Here is an 18,922-nt window from a genome sequence, read left to right as displayed (position 1 = left end):
CAGCAATATTCCTTTGTCCTGCTGCGGGTGTAGAATGGCTAGAAAGTTGGATTATCCCAGGTAAGTAAGGAGATAAGGTTGGGTTTTCTCGGTGGAGTTTGATGAGGCTCCACCCCTGGAAGTTGATACAGTGGTTAGTCCAATGCATAATATTCAGAAGTGTGTCTTTTCTGGACTAACGTGAGACTCTTGTCTGTCTTCACTACCTGCCTCTGAGAAGATTTCCACTTAAGTGTGATGTTTACAGAGCCGTGACTTTCACAAAGTCCAGTGCTAGAGTGGTCTTGCATTTAAAAAGTTTAGGATCTCAGGGATCCTGGGTAGCTCAGCCAGTTGAGCATCTGACTTCTGCTCATGTCATGATCTCACAGTTTGTGGGTTCAAGCCCCGTGTTGGGTTCTGTGCTGACAGCTCAGAGCCTGGAGCCTGCTTCACATTCTGTCTCCCTCTCTCTGCCCCTCCCTTACTCTCTCTCTCTCTCTCTCTCTCTCTCAAATAAGAAAAACATTAAAAAAATTAAAAGTTTGGGATCTCACTTTTAACTCATAAGATTTATATGGGTCCAGTGAAGTGAATGACAGCAAGTTGCCTTTTCCTACTCTTCAGGATTTCCAAAATTCCTGGGGATCTTTCATTTTTTCAGTCAAATGGACTCTTTTAATTCATGCATCTGATACTTTATATTTAGCCAAAATTTCTCTTAGAGTTCTCAAGTGGTTAGCTCTTGCTTGGGTTCTGGGGCTATTTGGAGTCATTCTTTTATATTTATCATTATCACCATGGCTTTTTTCACAGAGACCCCACTGAAACTACATTTCAGGATATTAATTATACCAGAAATCTCACTCTGGACACTTTCTACATCGTACCTCAAAAAACCTCTTGCTGCCAAATGTATCATTAGACAGTAGTCTTTGTGCCAAAGACAATGTCTTATTCAACCTGGTATCCACATCACATAGTCCTGAGCCTAGCACAAAGTGGGCACTCAATAAATGTGTCTTTGAATGAACAAAGAAGTGAATGATTCTGCTGAGGAGTCTAAGTCACATAAACAAACACTAAGTCAGGAGGGCAGAAGGAAATGAAACATCAACCTGTGAGAATAGGTAGGACTTTCATTGTGTTTACAACTGAGAAGAGCATGGATTTAACATTCTGTTCCAGGTAACCATAATCCAGATGATTAGAGGTTAGAGGGATGAGTTAGAGAACGACATTTCGTTTGCCTAGATGTACTACACCAAGTATGTGACTATTCATTTTCTCATATCTCTTAGACCAAAGTCACTGACTGCTTTGTTCTCTTTGAAAAAAACTGTTCCAGAACCAGCAACACAAGTCCCCAAGGATGTAGTAGATTCTGAAATGTTGGAAAAGAAACCCAAGATAATTACTTCTTTCATAAAGAATCTTACAGGTAAGTTTCACAATTTGATATAAAGCTAAGTGCCCACGCATATCCTCTGGAAAATATACAATAAGAAGTTGTCTGTCTCCATACCACCGGCCTTATTTCTAGCAGTATATATCCTATAAATTTTTTTTTAATTTTTTTTTTAACATTTATTTATTTTTGAGACAGAGAGAGACAGAGCATGAACAGGGGAGGGTCAGAGAGAGGGAGACACAGAATCTGAAACAGGCTCCAGGCTCTGAGGTGTCAGCACAGAGCCCAATGCGGGGCTCGAACTCACAGCCCTCACGGACCGCGAGATCATGACCTGAGCCGAAGTCGGCCACTTAACTGACTGAGCCACCCAGGCGCCCCTATCCTATAAATTTTAAATGTCAGATTTAAATTATATGTACATATACTTTTTATTTTGCTAAACCATTCAATATATTTTTATATATTTAACTAAATACATTTATCTAAAATAACTCTGGGGCTAGGGATGACTGAAAAGTACAATTTCTACTTTTTATCCCACAGTTCTACTACATATAGTTTATCCTATAAACTTATATGATTTAAGTCATATAAACTTAAATGATTCACATTCAAGTTTTAGAGGCATCAAACCAAGCCACGCTAATGCTGTGAGTAAAACTTGTCCAATTATAAAAAAGTTTTTTTCCAATTATAAAAATTTTTGATGAATCCTCTATTACCTGGATATTCATGAATAACATGTTAATAGTAATTCATAACTTGTGAAAAGATAAAGCCTTCAAAAGTTGGGAAAATGGTGATTAAAGAATTTAAGAAAATGACCATGAGTTGCCTGCCTTTGAAATGGCTCTAAGTTATTACCTTCAGCTCTCCACTTGGACTAAAATAATATATTTGCATGTGCTTGTATTTTTTTAAATAATACCCTCACTGAGATATAATTTGATACCATGTATTATGAGGCATAATTATATAGACAATATATAATATCATGGTAAACATGGTATATTGCACTTAGGTTTGCCAGTAAACATGGAAAACCAGTGTGTTTATGCCTTAATTTGTGACATCTGTAACTTAATCATGGCAACAAGGAAGAAAGGGAACTACACAGAAACATAAAGAGTTAGCACTAAGGTGATCTTCAGAGGATCAAGAACAATGTGAACTTAACAAAGAAACATTGCCCCTCCCACTCTTCCCCTACACTTGCCCCCTGAAAGAAATTAATCAGTTAATTCCACAGCCTTTACTGAGAACTCACCCTGGGCCAGACACTGACTATACATCAATGAACACGACAGATGTGATTCCTGTGCTAGAGGAACTAAAAGCCTAGCAGCAAAGAAAGAACAATAAATACGTACTTAGTGCTAGGAGAAAGCTAGAGAGGGCATCTTGCTTGAGACAGAATGGTCAATATGTAACAATTAAATATATTAAATATATTTGTCTGGTTTTCCTAAGTTTAGCCTTATTCCTATTTCCAAATTCTCATTCCAGATCCAAATATGCTGATATGGAAGCAGAAAGGCCAAAAAATAACTAGCATATTTCATTCATTAAACATATATTTTGCGTGTGCTTTCTATGTCTCAGATCTGTGCTAGGAATATAGATGTAAAATGCAATTATTGTAGTGTCATTAGTTGAGAAAATAACATGGCCACAAATACACACACACACACACACACACACAGAAATTGGGGGCAAGGGGTCATAACTCAGACTGATAAGACTTCATTTAAGAGGTAACAATCAGAGGTGAGGGGCACCTGGGTGACTCAGTCAGTTAAGCAGCTGGCTCTTGATATTGGCTCAGGTCATGATCTTATGGTTTGTGAGATAGAGCCCCACATCAGGCTCTGCACTGACAAAGCAGAGCCTGCTCGAGATTCTCTCTCTCTCTCCCTCTTTCTCTGCCCCTCCCCTGCTCTCTTCAAAATAAATAAATAAACTTAAAAGAAACAGGTAACCTTGGACGTGAAATTTGAAAAGGAAAGTGTTAGTCAAGAAAAGGGTAAGGACAGACTGGGGGAAAATGAGGAAAAAGAAAGTTAGTGGGAAGGGGGGGCAGGAAAGAAGGAAAGAAAGAAAAGGAAAGAAAGGAAGGAAGGGCATATATTTATTAAAGAGCATAACACATATGAGAAACTGCAAGTTGTTTGATTTGACTGGTGACACAGTGTAGTAAGTGGCAACAAATGAGTTTGGGGATGTTGCCAAGCACCAAATATTGGAAGGCCTTATAAATCAGCCTTTTATCTTACTGTAAATAGGAAGCTACTTAAAGTCTTTGAGTGATAAGAATATGAACAAATTTTCATGTTTTGACAGATCATTCTTTAAGTCAAAGGGAACTAGTTTGTGGAGAAGGAAATCTGGAAGCAAGAAGAACAATTAGAGAAGTGTGTCCATAAGTTAGGTAAAAGAGCCATATAAACTAAGGCAATGGCAAAGGACTAGAGACCCAAGGGACACTAGGGAGTGGTGAGTAAGGAAGAAACCTAAGATGATCCCAGAGTTGATGGCTTATGTGATTGTATTAATGCTAGTGTCATTAATTAGGAGAGGACATGAGAAGGAGAAAGAGCTTAGGGGAATGGGAACAAGAAACAACCAATATTTTTGAGTGTGTTCTATGTGCCAGAAACTTTTCTTTTGCCACAATGTAATCTTTATCTGCGGCTGAAACCCAAATAGATATCTCCAGCCAGGTGTTCTTTCCTGAGTTCCAGATCTGTATATTTGAATCCCTCCTAGATATTTTTATTTGTATATTTTTATGGCATCACAAAAATTAAGAATTCCTAAGTGGAATCTAGATAATGAAATTACATCTAAGAGGAAAAGTATGTGAATGTTATTGTTCATTTTGTTATTTTTTTCACTGAAACTACAGAAAAGAAGAAAAGGTAGGTGTGGTGTGGATACAGATAAGTTGCAGAAGTGGCAAAATGATGAAGGAACACTTGCTTATTGATATGGTAATTTTCAATGAAAGCAAGATCATTTGCTGAAACTAGTAGGGGCAAATTGGCAAGTTAAAAGACCTGAGGGGAAAACGGTGAAGGTTTGAAATAGCTATGGAGAGCACGAAAGCTGAAGTGATATAAATAAAATGCTGAGTAGGCATCACTGACAGTCCCTAAGATGAAGCTCTTGACTTTTTAGTGGCATCAATCCATGTGGCTGTTTGATTTTTGCCAGTATAACTTACCGATCCAGCTGCAGATAAAGAACACAGGTGGTCGCGTTGTTCCAGGATTAGACTTTTGCTACGTGGGTGACGCAGGAAAGCAGAAGCAAGAGTTTTGTGAATATAGACCATAGATTTTTAAGTTAGAGTTCAGAGGCCCAAGCTTATCACCAAAAATAATGTTTCAGAAGGAACCTTTTGGGTTGAGATGAAAAAATGGAACAGTTATGGACCTAAATACAAATAAAGTGTAGTGGAAAAGGTACTGGAATGACAGGAGACTAGCTGCGGGGGGGGGGGGGGGGGGGGGGGGGTTGGCAGGGATACCAGAGTAGAATATTTCAGAAGTGGAGTCTGGATGATAAAAAATGAAACAGAACAAAACAACAACAACAACAACAAAATTTGCTTGGATATGATTACCAAAGAGGAAGAGAAGAGGTCAATGGCTTTGACAACACCAAGGAAATCTACTAATTTGCCAGATGGTCCACCCAGTATTTGGAAGGACTTTAAAGGCCACTAATCCAACTTCCTTAAACAGACTTAAGGTGTAACCTTCAATAAATTTGGCCAGGTAGCTGTCATCCTAAGGATAAAATCTATTCGATTTTATAGAACCTCCTCTAGGAATTTAATGAGTGTAAAATGAGTCAGTGATACTTTCTGTTTTTCGTTTAATGACTTTTTTGTGTTGTTTGAATTTTTTTACTTTTTTTTTCTTTCTTTATCTTTTTTTTTTTTCTTCCTTTTCAGAAAATGGTTGACAGGATTTGGAAAGAAGGAATTTAAGATTCTCTCTCAGTCAAATCACTTGAGCGAAACTCCTAGAGGGAGGAGTAATCGGGGTTGTAACTAAAGTTCTCTTAGGGTTGACATTTAAATTGCTTTTCTTTGAAGACGCAGGAAACCAATCTCAATTTTCCTGGCCCAGCTACTGCTGCCAGCTCTGTTATCTTAAACTCCCAGGTTTGGCAGTTTATCAAACAGCTGAATCTTAGTTTTTTAACCCTCATATGAATGTACCCCTGGACTTAATATGGAACCAAACATAATTGCAAATATCAATATCTAGGCTTATGAGTTTTAAATCTGTTAGAAGATTACACTGTTATCAGCCTCTAGTGGGAAGAAATTCAAGGCTACTGACTTTCCCAACCTCTTTTCCCTTCTTTCTCTCTAAAAACAAATCAAGATCAAGGAAAAGCATTTTACTTCCCATCATCCCCAAGGAAGAAGGGTGTTGCTTATTGCCAGCTCCAATGGACCCACAGAGCTACAACAATCTAAACCTGAGTGAAAGAGGTTAAAAGATAAGATGCAGAGGCTCCACACACAAACCTGGAGCTTCTCCTCTTGCTCTGTTGGGACTAACTGCCCTTCACTCATGGGCAGGGAGAAATCATTGAATCTGGGTTGAATTACTAGTTGGATGACATGATTGCTTTTATTTACCACGCTTGGTTCCTTAAGCCATCCTGAAGTTCGGTAGGCCCATCCTTTCCTTTCACACTTTTGGGAAGCTTAGAAGCCAGGTGATCTGATTTTGGGACCCTGGGTTGGTGTTTGAAATAATGCTTTTGTGAAATGAGGATTTATAAATAAATTAATTAATTAAATAAATAACTGCTAATGCAAAACCAAAGCCAAAAACTGTAGGAAGAATAAATGTCAACTGGATAGTATACATGGCTAGATTTAAAATCTCTAAAAGTTATATGGCATTCGATTATTATATTGCTGTTATATTACTCTTGTTACTATAGTAATTTCTCTTTTCCTGCCATAGACAACATTACATTGTAAAATCTGTACTCCCATTTAACCCATGACCACCAAGATAATTGCAATCTTTACTTTGTCACTGTTATTCTTGAGCACTCTGTCAGTCAGTATTCCTAGGCATTTAATATTCTTTACCATGTTAAGTTAAAAAAAAGTGTATAAATTGTTGCTTCTGCTGAATCCTTTCATTATCAGAACATACTCCTTCACATTTTAAAATGAAAAAAAAAAAAAAAACTCATTTCTTTTACTTCAAACCAGCTAAGTAGAAGAAGATGGACATATTAGAGGCATTTTGCAGATTTCCTAAGCCAAGCACAAGTAAATTTAAAAGGGTTATGCATTGGTCTTTCTCTACAATTTAGCTTGATAGAAGGGCCTTTACACTATGTCACATAATCTGCAATGCAAGAAGACTGACATCAACAGTTTCGAAAGCTGTGTTGAATGACCGGGTGTTCAGCACTCAGCTACAGATACCAGTAACCTGGGAGAAGTTATTGAATAGCTAAGGCAATGCACCTTGTGTCTGACAAAGATAAAATGAAGATCCAAGGGGAAGACTCATGTCAGAAATATTTTTCCTCAGTATGGTGGTCATGTGTTCTTCACCACATACACTCATGTCAAACCAAACTACCTGCAGTTTCCAAACATGCTACACTTTTCTATAACTCAACGCCTTTGACCACAGGTCATACCTTCCAAAAATTACTTCCACCCACTTCTCTGCTTGGTGAACTTCTCTTATTTGTTATAATTCAATTAAAACAACCCCCAGGTGGAATATTCCCTCACCTTTCTCTATGCTTCAATGGCACATTGTCCATACCTACATTACAATATAGGTTTCACTGCTTATTGAAACTACTTACTTGTTGGTTTTGCCTCCTTGAAATCAGGGACTATGGCTTCTTCATCCTGGTATACTCAGCATCACATACAGTGCCTGGCACTTTAGAAACACAGAAAACAATGTTTGACTGTGTTTTAATAAAGGCAGTATTTATAGCAGTGAGACGGAGAAGATAATAAGAATTCTGACAAAGGAATGTTATTTAGTGGTATTATAAGTGAAGAAACAACATTTGACTATATGTAAAGTAAAATAAATTTTACAGATGACATCCAACTTGGCATAAGAAATGTCAGTATGTTCAGAATTGATAACAAAAAGAGTAGGCATTTTTTTTTATGTAAAATTAAGAAATGTTAGACAAAGGGAGGTAAGAAGTGAATGTAAGCAAGGTAAGTCAAGTCCTTAGAATGAAAAGACCATTACAATTAGTCAGGTGGATGTTTCTGGTAACATTTTAGGGGAGAAATAAGATCCAATAGAAGTATCAAAGACTGTAGTATACATGACCTAGAATGTTCCATTAAAATGCTTAAATTAATAAATGAAGCAAATATCAAACAATTAAAACACTGATTTAAGGTTAACTACAAAAACACCATGAGGACACAGATAACAGAAGGATAATTACTAACATGAATAATTGGATAATTCAGAGTAGAATGGAGAGGATACACTGTTAAAAGAAAGGAAAGGAAAAATTGGTTTATTGAAGAGATATACAGCAAAGGTGAAGTGGAAGGTAATGATGACCTAGGTGAGAACAGAAGGATAGTAAGTGTTTGGGTTGATATTCAAAATCTGAGTTGAAATAAGCGAAGCCTTTCATTTTCATAGATCTTCAAGTCTTTTTCTATGGTGCTGATAACAATGCAAATGGATATTTAACTTATAATGAAATAGAGAGTCTTCTAGGAGAAGAAACACCAGAACGAGAGCAACTGGAGCTGTTCGATGCTGACAACAACAAGATGTTCTCCTACCTTGAACTTACAAGAGCATTTGGACTGACTGGTAAGGCCTTCAGACTGAAACATCGGTGAAGGTCAGGAAATAGGTAGCCTTGAATAATGTTCATTCTTACAGCCAAAAACTAACAAACAGCCCACAGCTTACAATTTTTACTTTACAGCTGGGATCCGAAAGCAAAGAATATAAGAAAAACTCAAAAGTAAAGAAAAAAAAACAAGGCATCCCTGCCATCCACAACAATAGAGTAATAAATCATTCAGTTTAACTGAGTGAATAGAGTTTATGTCCTCTGGAGGTTAAAAAAAAGCATGATGATCTTTCTCTGTACTTGCTTAAAGGATTTTAGGATGGCACTCTTAAGACTAAAACTTTACTTTTTAAGTTTATTTATTTATTTTTGAGAGAGACAAAGGCAAGTGTGGGAGGGGCAAAGAGAGGGTGACAGAGAATCCCAAGACGGCTCTGAGGGGCTCAAACCCACAAAACCATGAGATCACGACCAGAGAGGAAACCAAGAGTTGGATGCTTAACAAATGAGCCACCCAAGTGCCCCAAGACTGAAACTTTAAAGCCTATATAGTATAAAGTGATGATGTAGAAGGAAACTAGAAAGCTACTATCCATTTAATAGAATAAAAAGTTTAAGCAATATAGATGGCATTAAATCATAATCTAAAACCACTTTTAAAATTGTACTAGTTCCCCCATCTGCTTATTTTCTTTTTAATTTTCAAAGAATCTGTCATGTAAAGAATTTGTAAACATTTACCATAAATATCTAAGGGTAGTTTCTTAACCAGTGATGTGAGGAATAGGAGACGGAAATATAGATGGCTATGGAGAAGAGGTGTTTGGGAAACTGAGAAAATTCTGATATAGAAAATAAGGGGGCTTTTTTTAGCTCTTAATTCTTTTGAAGAAATACTAGAGCTGATATCTGAAACTGGTAGATCAATAGAACACACTTGGGGGGCGCCTGGGTGGCTCAGTCGGTTAAGCGGCCGACTTCGGCCCAGGTCATGATCTCACAGTCCAGGAGTTCGAGCCCCACGTCGGGCTCTGTGCTGACAGCTCAGAGCCTGGAGCCTGTTTCAGATTCTGTGTCTCCCTCTCTCTGACCCTCCCCTGTTCACGCTCTGTCTCTCCCTGTCTCAAAAATAAATAAACGTTAAAAAAAAAAATTAAAAAAAAAATAGAACACACTTGGCCATAAAATTGAAATTCCATGTAATCAATGCTAAATTTAATCTATTTACATTAATTAATTAATTTAATGTTTATTTATTCGAGAGAGAGGGAGAGAGAAGGGGAGAGAGCGAGAGAGAGAGAGAGAAACAGAAACTCAAGTAGGCTCTGCACTGTCAGTGCAGAGCCCAATGAGGGGCTTGAACTCATGAACCGTGAGATCATGACCCGAGCCGAAACTAAGAGTCAGACGCTTAACTGACTGAGCCACCCTGGTGCCCCTAATCTATTTACTTTTAAAACTGAAGACTAAAAATTATTAAATTGCTCTCATTTCCCTCTTATTTGAGAAAATAAACAATAGCCAGCAGAGATGTTTTGTACCTTTCCATCTTCATGTGTGTAAACTCATGAGGTGACTCTACCTACTCCCCCAGTGGTAAAGCTACATTCTCAGGGATCGTATCTTTTTCTGTTGAAAGCTGCATTGCTAGAACATCTATGACATAATAGGGCCCACATACCTATAGATACCTGGATATTGCCAAAGTCTTGCATTTTTCAAATCCCATAGACCTCTCTGGGTTCTATATTTGACCTTTGAAGGTCTTTGCTTGATTTTGCTCCTTCCTACCTTCTCTCTGGTGGGATGGATGGATACATAGTAGACAGATAGATAGATAAAACTTTTAAGAAGATGGATTACTATTCCAAAATACAAATTGCATGGTTGGAGAAACCATCCATCCAATTCAGATAAACCTCTCTGGAATATCAGTGAAATAGACCAACTGCATAAAAAACACATTGTGAAAAGCAGAAGAGGCAGTCTGAGGTAGTTTTTTGTCTGAAACCACGGCTTCCTTTCCAGGTCATCCTTGCTTTGCTACCCACACTTTTTTGTTTATTGCTACATGGAAGATGAACCTGCTGCAATCCCAGGTTGAGATAAATTTTTGAATGCCCACCATGTAGCAGTCCTGGGCCTTTCTTTGGCCCTACCAGACAGCTGGATGCAGTTCCAGCATCTTCTGTTAATATCAGAGATAGGAACATTACTAAATGAGCATCAAGAGAATCAGAGATGAAATACATCCTGGTGCAGATCCTTTTAGGAGCACCAATAGTGAATGTAAGAGGCAGGCTTCCACTGGAGAAGATAAGGTCTCTCTTTGTACACACCAGTTGTTTAAGAATTTTGACTAATCAAGTGGGGGTTAAGCAGGGGTATGCATGACTTGACAGTTTAGAGATCACTATGTGAACACACCAGTTCATGGGGTTCCAAAGCCAAAGGGCCCGGCAGTGCCCTGAGGGGGTGCAGTGCTCATCCAGCCACAGCCTTCCTCCCCACACCCCTAAGGAGGCACCATCTGTATATTCATTGTTTTTGATGGGCCTTACATCCTAAAAGGCATTCAATTAGAGTAGACAAAAGAGATTTTAACACAGCTGGACATTTTCTCAATTTAGCCTTCTGTAATTTGGGATCCTTGAACTTCCAATTGTGTTTCCATAGTCTGTTAAAAAACAAAAGCATCAGTAGATACGTTAGCACACTCTATGCACCATGCACCTGGAAATGGTAAGGCAGCTCAAAAAACACTGAACAGTGGAAAATCCAGGAGAGGAAACCGAAAGCTTGGAGGTGAGTAGGTGGGGGAGACCAGGTCAGGGAGGAAAGCAGCTTGTACCGTATGTAGTATGAAATCTGGAACTAGAGGCTGACATACTCAAAGTTAATTGTGTTTTCACAAACGGTAAAATCGACTTATCCATTCTCTTGGATCTATATTTATCAGAGGTACCTGAATAAATGTTTCTTGCTTTCATCTTTTTGAGACCCCCTCAATGGGAAACTGTCATGTGTCAGCTGAAATCATGAGAAAATGTAATTCATAACTAGAATCTAAATGTAACTTAAACTTCTAAATCTCAAAATATTTTTCTTCCAGAGTAAATAAGATGAAAGTTCCAGAAAGAAGAAGATATTCAGAGGAATGGCTTGATTTTATGACAGTTTCACCTTACTTTCACAATATTTTAGCAAGAAATGTTTTAAACTAGTTGTTAAAACTTGCTAGTTCTTTTGAACTCTATTCAGTTTCAAAGAAATTTTTGTTTCTTGAAATAGACTTTAACTCTATAATACTGCCCTCCTTTTTTAAAAAAGTTTTTTTTTTAATGTTTATTTATTTTTGAGAGACAGAGTGTGAGAGGGGAAGGGGCAGAGGGAGACACAGAATCCATAGCAGGCCCCAGGCTCTGAGCTAACAGCACAGAGCCCAACACGGGGCTCAAACTCACCAACTGTGAGACCATGACCTGAGCCAAAGCCAGATGCTTAACTGGCTGAGCCACCTAGGCGCCCCCATAATACTACCCTTCTTAAAAAAATAGAGAAGGAATATTTGGTTTGAGTTCATTGTTTAGTATAATTTAAATGCTAACTATATACATGCACGCACATGCGAAAGAGACTATTAACATTATATATTTATATGTTTTTAAAACTTTGGTATATACATTTGCTTTTTTTTCTATTGGCCAAACTTAACTAATTTTTTTCACACTGGCATTTAAAAAAAATGTTTATTTATTTTGAGAGAGAGAGCTCGTGCACAAGTTGGGGAGGGGCAGAGACAGAGGGAGAGAGAGAATTTCAAGCAGGAGGTTCCATGATGTCAGCACAGAGCCCAGTGCAGGGCTTGATTTCATGAACCTTGAGATTATGACCTGAGGTGAAATCAAGAGTCAGATGCTTAACTGACTGACCCACTCAGGTGCCCCATACACTGGCATTTTTAAGCACTCTAGAACTGTCTACTTACTCAAAAGTTGAACTTCTTGTTATATCCAAAGGGCAGAATCAAGATCAGAAGCAGAACTGATGATTTTCATGACTATCATAGCCTTGGACTTTTCTAGACACCTGGTCTCTAACTGCCAGTCCCTTTGATTTGTAAACAAAATGCACTCAACAAGCTATAGAACACCACACATCATCATTAACGAAATTTAACATTACCTGCAATTTACTTCATGTATTTATACTCAAAACTTCTGATTTTCTGCTAAAAGTTATACTCATGGACTTCAGCCAAAATTTCATAAGGGTAACTAAATTAAAATTAGCATAAATTTAAAAAATTCTTCCTTTCAAACATTAGATATTTGACATTTTAATGCAGCACCGTGGTAAGTAAAAGAATAACAGATCCTTCAATAGCAAAATTATCTATCTAAAATCTCAGTAGCAAGTTATTCATGGTTACATCATCTTTTACTTATTTCTGACCTAAATGGAAAATTGATCTTAGTGTTAGGACTAAGAACCCATGGCTTAGTAGAAATTACCTTTTAAAAGTGTGAATACTGTATTAAAGCCAAGCTAATTCTGCCTCTGTAATAAGGAATAATCACTTACTTCACAAAATAGGTTACTAAATGAGTAAAAACTAATTGTAGATAGAAACCAACAGAGCAATAAAATATGTGTAGTTGTATAAAGTTCAGTGAGGACTTCAGGTTTTATTATTTAATAAATGAAAATGCTTTGGAATACCTGAGATAGTTAATGTTGGTGTTAGACTTCTTGGAGTAGATTTACACAATTATAATTGTTTTATTTGAATAACATAATTTTACATGTAGTTCTTATTTTTCAGTCAACTTGGATTACATATTGCTCTGTTGAAAAAACTCTGCTGGTTTTATTACATAAACTAAGCATATTATCAGTAATCCTGTGGACTATATGAATTCACTCTTAAATTATATGTTATTTACCCAAAAGTAAAAAATTTCCATAATATATTGTATGCCTTTTAGTTTCTATATTTTGAAAAATAAGAGCATACACGCCATCCTTCCCCTGGCCCCACCTTAACAACTCAAACACCCAAGTGTTAGGGAGCTTGAAACATTTTGCAGAATTTGTAGAAAAATGACAATCTGAGTATTTTAATTGCATGGATTTCTGAGGCATTTATAACTGAAATTCATTAGAAAAATGGTTTTGCTGACATCTACAAATTTCACTGACATTTTTGCATGAAAGTATTTTTTAAACGCTGGCTAAAAATCTTATCCTTTCAGAAATAAGGAGGATAAAAGCTCCTTAATGCATATTTTGGGAATTTTCACTGATAGAATTCATATAATTCTTAAACTTTGTTATACAAATTTGAAATTTTTCTATTGCAAAGTTTTGGATTAAACCAGTTATAAATAAGCATTTTCTAATGTGATTTTATATTTACAAACCAGCTGAATTACTTAGAAGCAAAAGTGAAAATGAATGGATTATACTTTCAATAAAACAGATGAGTGAATTGTATTTGAAATACTTTTGTCACCTTGTTTTGTTTCTCTCATTTTTAAACTAAAAAAAAAAAAATTTTTTTTCACGGTGCGTCCCTTCAATCTTAGCAGGATTTTGGGATTTGGTGAGGAGTTGGGCTATGCAGGGAGAAGACAGGACAACTGTGACCATCTAGGGCACCACCAGATGAATGAAGACAGTAAATGGTTGGTGAATGAATGAATGAAACATGTTTTTTCAAACAACTCTCAAAAACCGAAAGCGCACTACTGTGACAGAGGTTAGTCTATTCAACGTGTCCAGGACAAACAACCACCGATTCGAGCGCTCATTTTACACCGGCCATTATGCTAAATGTTCTATTTTATTTTTAAGTTTATTTATTTATTTTTGAGAGAGAAAGCAAGCTGGGGAAGGAGCAGAGAGAGAGAGAAAGAGGAGAGAATCCCAAGCAGGCTCCGCACTGTTGGCGCAGAATCTGATGCGGGGCCTGAACCCAGAAACCCCAAGATTAAGACCTGAGCCAAAACCAAGAGTGGGACGTTTAACTGACTGAGCCACCTAGGAGCCCCTATGCTAAATGTCTTAAACACATACACATACCTACACACAATGTGTTTAAAAGATTTAGTATAGTGGCCATTACAGAGTGAGTGTGTGTGTGAGTGTGTATTCATGATAAGCCCATGAGGTAATTATCGTTACACAAATAAGAAATGCCAAAGTTAAAGATTAGTAAATGATGGAGTTAGCCTTCAAAGTTAGGACCCTCAGACAATCAGAACGTGAGTTCAATATACAACTATCTGCCAAAAAAAATTATGAGGGTGTTCTGGATTAAGCAATTAATGCCATGGGAGTTGATTACAAACAACCCCAAAACAAGTAGTGAGCGTGCAGTTCAATGTCACCTTGAACTCAGTGCTGCCACAGCACCCTGCATATACACTTGCTATATCTCTCAGCACTTTACATTATAATTACTTATGTGTCCATCTCTCCCACTAGATCATGAGCATCTTGAGAGATTGACCTTCTCATCTGTAAATTCCCCTGGTATCTGGTATATTGTCTGGGGTGTGATGGGCATCCATTGAATGTTGAATGAATGCCATTCTGCCATGGCAGTTCCTAATTTCTAGTGAATAAATATATATTCTTTAATTCACTACAGTTGTGTATTTCAGAGGAGATACTTACCATTTATAAATATTAATAGCCCATAAAATGTTTTCACAATAAAGTGAACTTCTTTCCTTTTAATTTCAGTGCATGTTTTATGCTCCATAGTATCTAATTACAATGTCTAATATACCCAATTATAGTGCAAAGCTGGAAACAAGACTCTGAGGCAGGTTATCAGAATCTGTCAGACCATTCAAGCACAAACATTCTTGTAGTCTTGGCAGAAGCAGGAAATGTGTGGGGGGAAAAAAACCCAGAATGCTACATCTTGACTCTGTAGTGTCTCACCACTACTTAGCAGGGAAGGAGGAGGGCAGGGATAGATCTCAGATCACAGAGTAGGTTTTTTTTGAAGGACAGTCATCTGAGGACCCAGTGTGGTGGATTCCAGCTCAGTTGGAGAGGGGTGCTGTATATCAAAATCTAGGGGTTGGGGGTGAATGTGCGGTTGTATAACATTCAGAGGTGATTCTTTGAGGACAGTACCAACAAGCCTAAGCTGATAAACACCAGACAAAACCTTACCAGAAAATATCTATGCAGTACTTGGGAGTCTGAGACTAGGTCTTCATATTGTAACACAAGGTTTCTATATTCCCGGGAAAGAATCTCTAGCTTGCTTCACCTTCAGTCATAAACCATTGCTTTCACCCAAACATTAGCTCCCTCCAATCCTGGGCGTCCAAATTCTGCCCCTATGTCTATGTGGAGGGATATTAAAAGTTATGGCTCTGGAGGAAAAATGGATCAATGTCTCATTTGCATTTGATATGATGATGACAAGCTATGAAAATATTTGCAGAGGCTCTTTTTAAATAACAAATGAATAAATACCTTCTTGAAAACTTTACTTTATTAGAGAATCTAGCCCAAATGTGGAAAATTTAAAATCACTCTATTTACCAAAAACTGGCTAACAATAAGCTTTCTAGAAAAAAAACAAAAAACAAAAAACCAACAACAGTGATCAGTAAATACCTACACTTAACATTTTTAATTCTGGGATCATTTTAAGATCCATGTTGATGTACTTATAAGGTAAATCCCTCTGTTTAATAATAATAAAAATATTCCCACAGGTAACATACTGTTTTTTACACGCATATACACATATAAAAGTTGGGAGACATGTCTTAGAAACATGTTTATAATGGATATACATAATATTGTGAAATAAAATCTGAATAAAAATTTTATTCCAACAACATTTCTCTATTTTTAAATCATGTTTATTAAGTTTTTATCACAGTGGAGATTAATTTATGCTTAATCATCCAGTGAGTGCCTACTGTCAACTTCATCCAATTCCAAAAAAGTAAAATCAACTCATTCATACACTCTAAGCCTGTTGCCATCCCACCATTCATCGCCTGTGCCTTTTTTCCCTTTTAACGGCAACATAATGATAAGATTGTGAAAAGGTATAACTAATAGGCTTATATGTATAATACCATTTCTTCAAGTATTCAGAGAGCAGTACGTTTGTCTGCATTGTACATTAGAAAACTACTTGTGACATTATTTCTAAGTACAGGAGAGTGGCTCCTGGTGGGAGTGCAATGAAGTTGTATGTCATAGTGTATGACAAGGATTTACAGCATTCTAGAATTTTCACAACTCTTCCCATGTTAGTGAATGTCATTAGGTAAATGTATATTTCTACTCTCAGCTGTCAGCCATGGGATTTCAAGCTACGAATAAATAAAGCATACACTCAACATGTGTAGTGCAAATGCTAGGTAAACAGAATGACATGGAATAAACTCATAGTTGCCAACTAGTGAATGGTCAGCCAGGAGGTCCTGATTTTATGTGTGTGACTTGCATCCCTATCCTCAAATGAATACTGTCACTGTTCCGTATCAGCCACAATGACTGGAAAACACTACTGAGGTGGGGTGAGGTGGGGTGGTGAAGAAGTGAAGAGGGAAACAGAAACTCATTTTCATAAACAAGTGATACAATTTCTCCGTCACTTCTGCGTAATATGTAAAGTTTGATTTGTTAACGAGATCTCAAACTTCTCAGACAAAGTAGGTACCAGTATAGAGAACTGTAAATGCTCCACTTAATTAACTGTTGGCACCTATGTTAAATATAGATTGTGTGGCCCAGACAACAAAAGGGATGAAGAAGATCGTTTTTTAAAGTTAAAACTTTGGAAATCTTAACACCTGAACATTCAAAAGGTACATTATAAAAAAAGCCATCGGTTACAAAAACATTCAAACAGCCCTGTTTAAAGATGCCATAAAAGCAATAATCTTCAGTACTTTGAACAAAAGTCAGAGCTTTGTTGCTTTGTCTGAATTATGCATTTAACATAATGTTATTCACTAAAATGAAATAGAAAGGACTATAAAATTCTTCTAGAGACAAATTATTGGTAAGGGGAAAATAAAAGTAAAATGGGACAACCAACTTATACATGTACTTAATTGCATGTATTTTTCCCCCAGAAGTGCCCACGGTCTGTAAGAAAAGGAAAACAAAAATAAAAAGCAAAACAAAACAAAAAACTATCACAAACAAACGAACCAAGAAGTACAAAAAAGGTGCCATTTATCTTTTCATTTTCTCCTACTGCATTCAGTTTTGAGGGAAAAGTGTTCTTTCATGGTAGTGTTCTGAGTTCACATATATTAAATTCTAGAAAAGAAACATTTGGATCCTGTCTTTCTATTTCATTCTTGAATGTGTTGTACCTTCAACAAATATATCAAGCAGCCAGCTAAAAATTCCCTTAATTAGGAAACATACACCCATACACACATGCACACAAACAAATCTTTTTAAGAGAAAAGAAACCATTCCTCTTCTGGGACACACACATATCAAGATTCAAAACTAAGGTCTGACATGGTCACTTAATTGATTTAAATAATTAAGGCTTCTAAAAGGTTCAGTGCCCAAACTCTCTATATCAGTATTCAAATAAAATACATTTTTGCATTTTAGGTTTGTGCTTTTTACAGCCATCTTAATTCCACAGAATTCTGTTAGTAAGATCCAATAAGGGAGTGTTAGAATTGTTTACTGACATTTTACTTTTAGTAGTTGTTAGACTAAATTATAGCAGTAAAAATCCAGTGACTGAACAGGTTGGTTACTATCATGTGGGCTGTTGGCTCATTTCACCTTCTTTTCATGTTTAATATGGCCATTTCTTTTGTACTTGCCATTGAGGATTCCATTATGGTAATGTCCATTAACTGTGCTATGCTTATTTCTAGACCACAAACTTTTGATTTTTCTGTAGATAAATTTTGTCACGCAGGACAAGAAGAAATAGAACAAGGCAGCACCAAGCAAAAGCACAAAGGCAATATCCAGTAAAAAATACTGACAGAAAGAGATTTGATGGACAGCGGCACGTAGGTGATGGGCTCCATTGTGACGAAGAATGTAATCTATCCAATAGACAGTCCGATTGACAGGGTGACCAGGTTGATCCTTGTGGATTTCTGAAAGCTTCTGGGCCCTCTGACGGTAGCTATGGAGTGGAGGGAGAACACAGAATGATCATGGAGATACAAGGTTCAATATATTTTAGACCTTCTCACTCTAAAATGAGGAAAATAATAAAAGCAACTTTTCTTTATTAAGTACCTACTATGTGCCAAGCACTGTGGTAAATGCTTTAAACACATTGTCTTATGCTAAGGCAATAAAATAAATTTGAAAGAGGGAAATGAAAATTAGACAGACTAGGCAACCTGATTATGATTATAAAGTTGAGATTCAGATTCCAGTTTTTCTGTCTCTGAACCCCAGCTCTTTTTTATACTATGCCACACCTCTTGCCCACATATACTTCTTCTCTCCATATGCTTTTAAATTCTATTAACCAATGAATCTCAACCAGGAAGAGTACATTTATTAGATTCTAAAAGGGAGAGATGAAGAAAAATGCAGCACTTTGTCTCAATACCTTTTTTTTTAGCAATAAAATTTAATTCTGCCTCTGATTTAAAATAAGTTTAAGGGATGGTGTGAGAATATTATACTTATTAAACAGAG

The 18,922-nt window shown here is 36.9% G+C and overlaps 1 protein-coding gene across 1 annotated transcript in view; it reads right to left on the bottom strand.

The window, feature by feature from the left end:
• Positions 1-15,751: 15,751 nt before the first annotated feature.
• Positions 15,752-18,922, bottom strand: part of UGT8 (UDP glycosyltransferase 8) — a 56,626-nt gene continuing 53,455 nt past the window's right edge. The window contains exon 5 of the mRNA XM_049631084.1: positions 15,752-18,395. Coding sequence (XP_049487041.1) covers positions 18,032-18,395 — 364 coding nt within the window. The 3' untranslated portion in view covers positions 15,752-18,031. The remainder of the gene's footprint in view (positions 18,396-18,922) is intronic.

Source organism: Panthera uncia, chromosome B1 (genome assembly GCF_023721935.1).
Source record: "Panthera uncia isolate 11264 chromosome B1, Puncia_PCG_1.0, whole genome shotgun sequence".
Lineage (NCBI taxonomy): Eukaryota > Metazoa > Chordata > Mammalia > Carnivora > Felidae > Panthera > Panthera uncia.
Note: the sequence above shows the minus strand (reverse complement) of the source record. Positions and strands in the feature narration are given on the sequence as shown.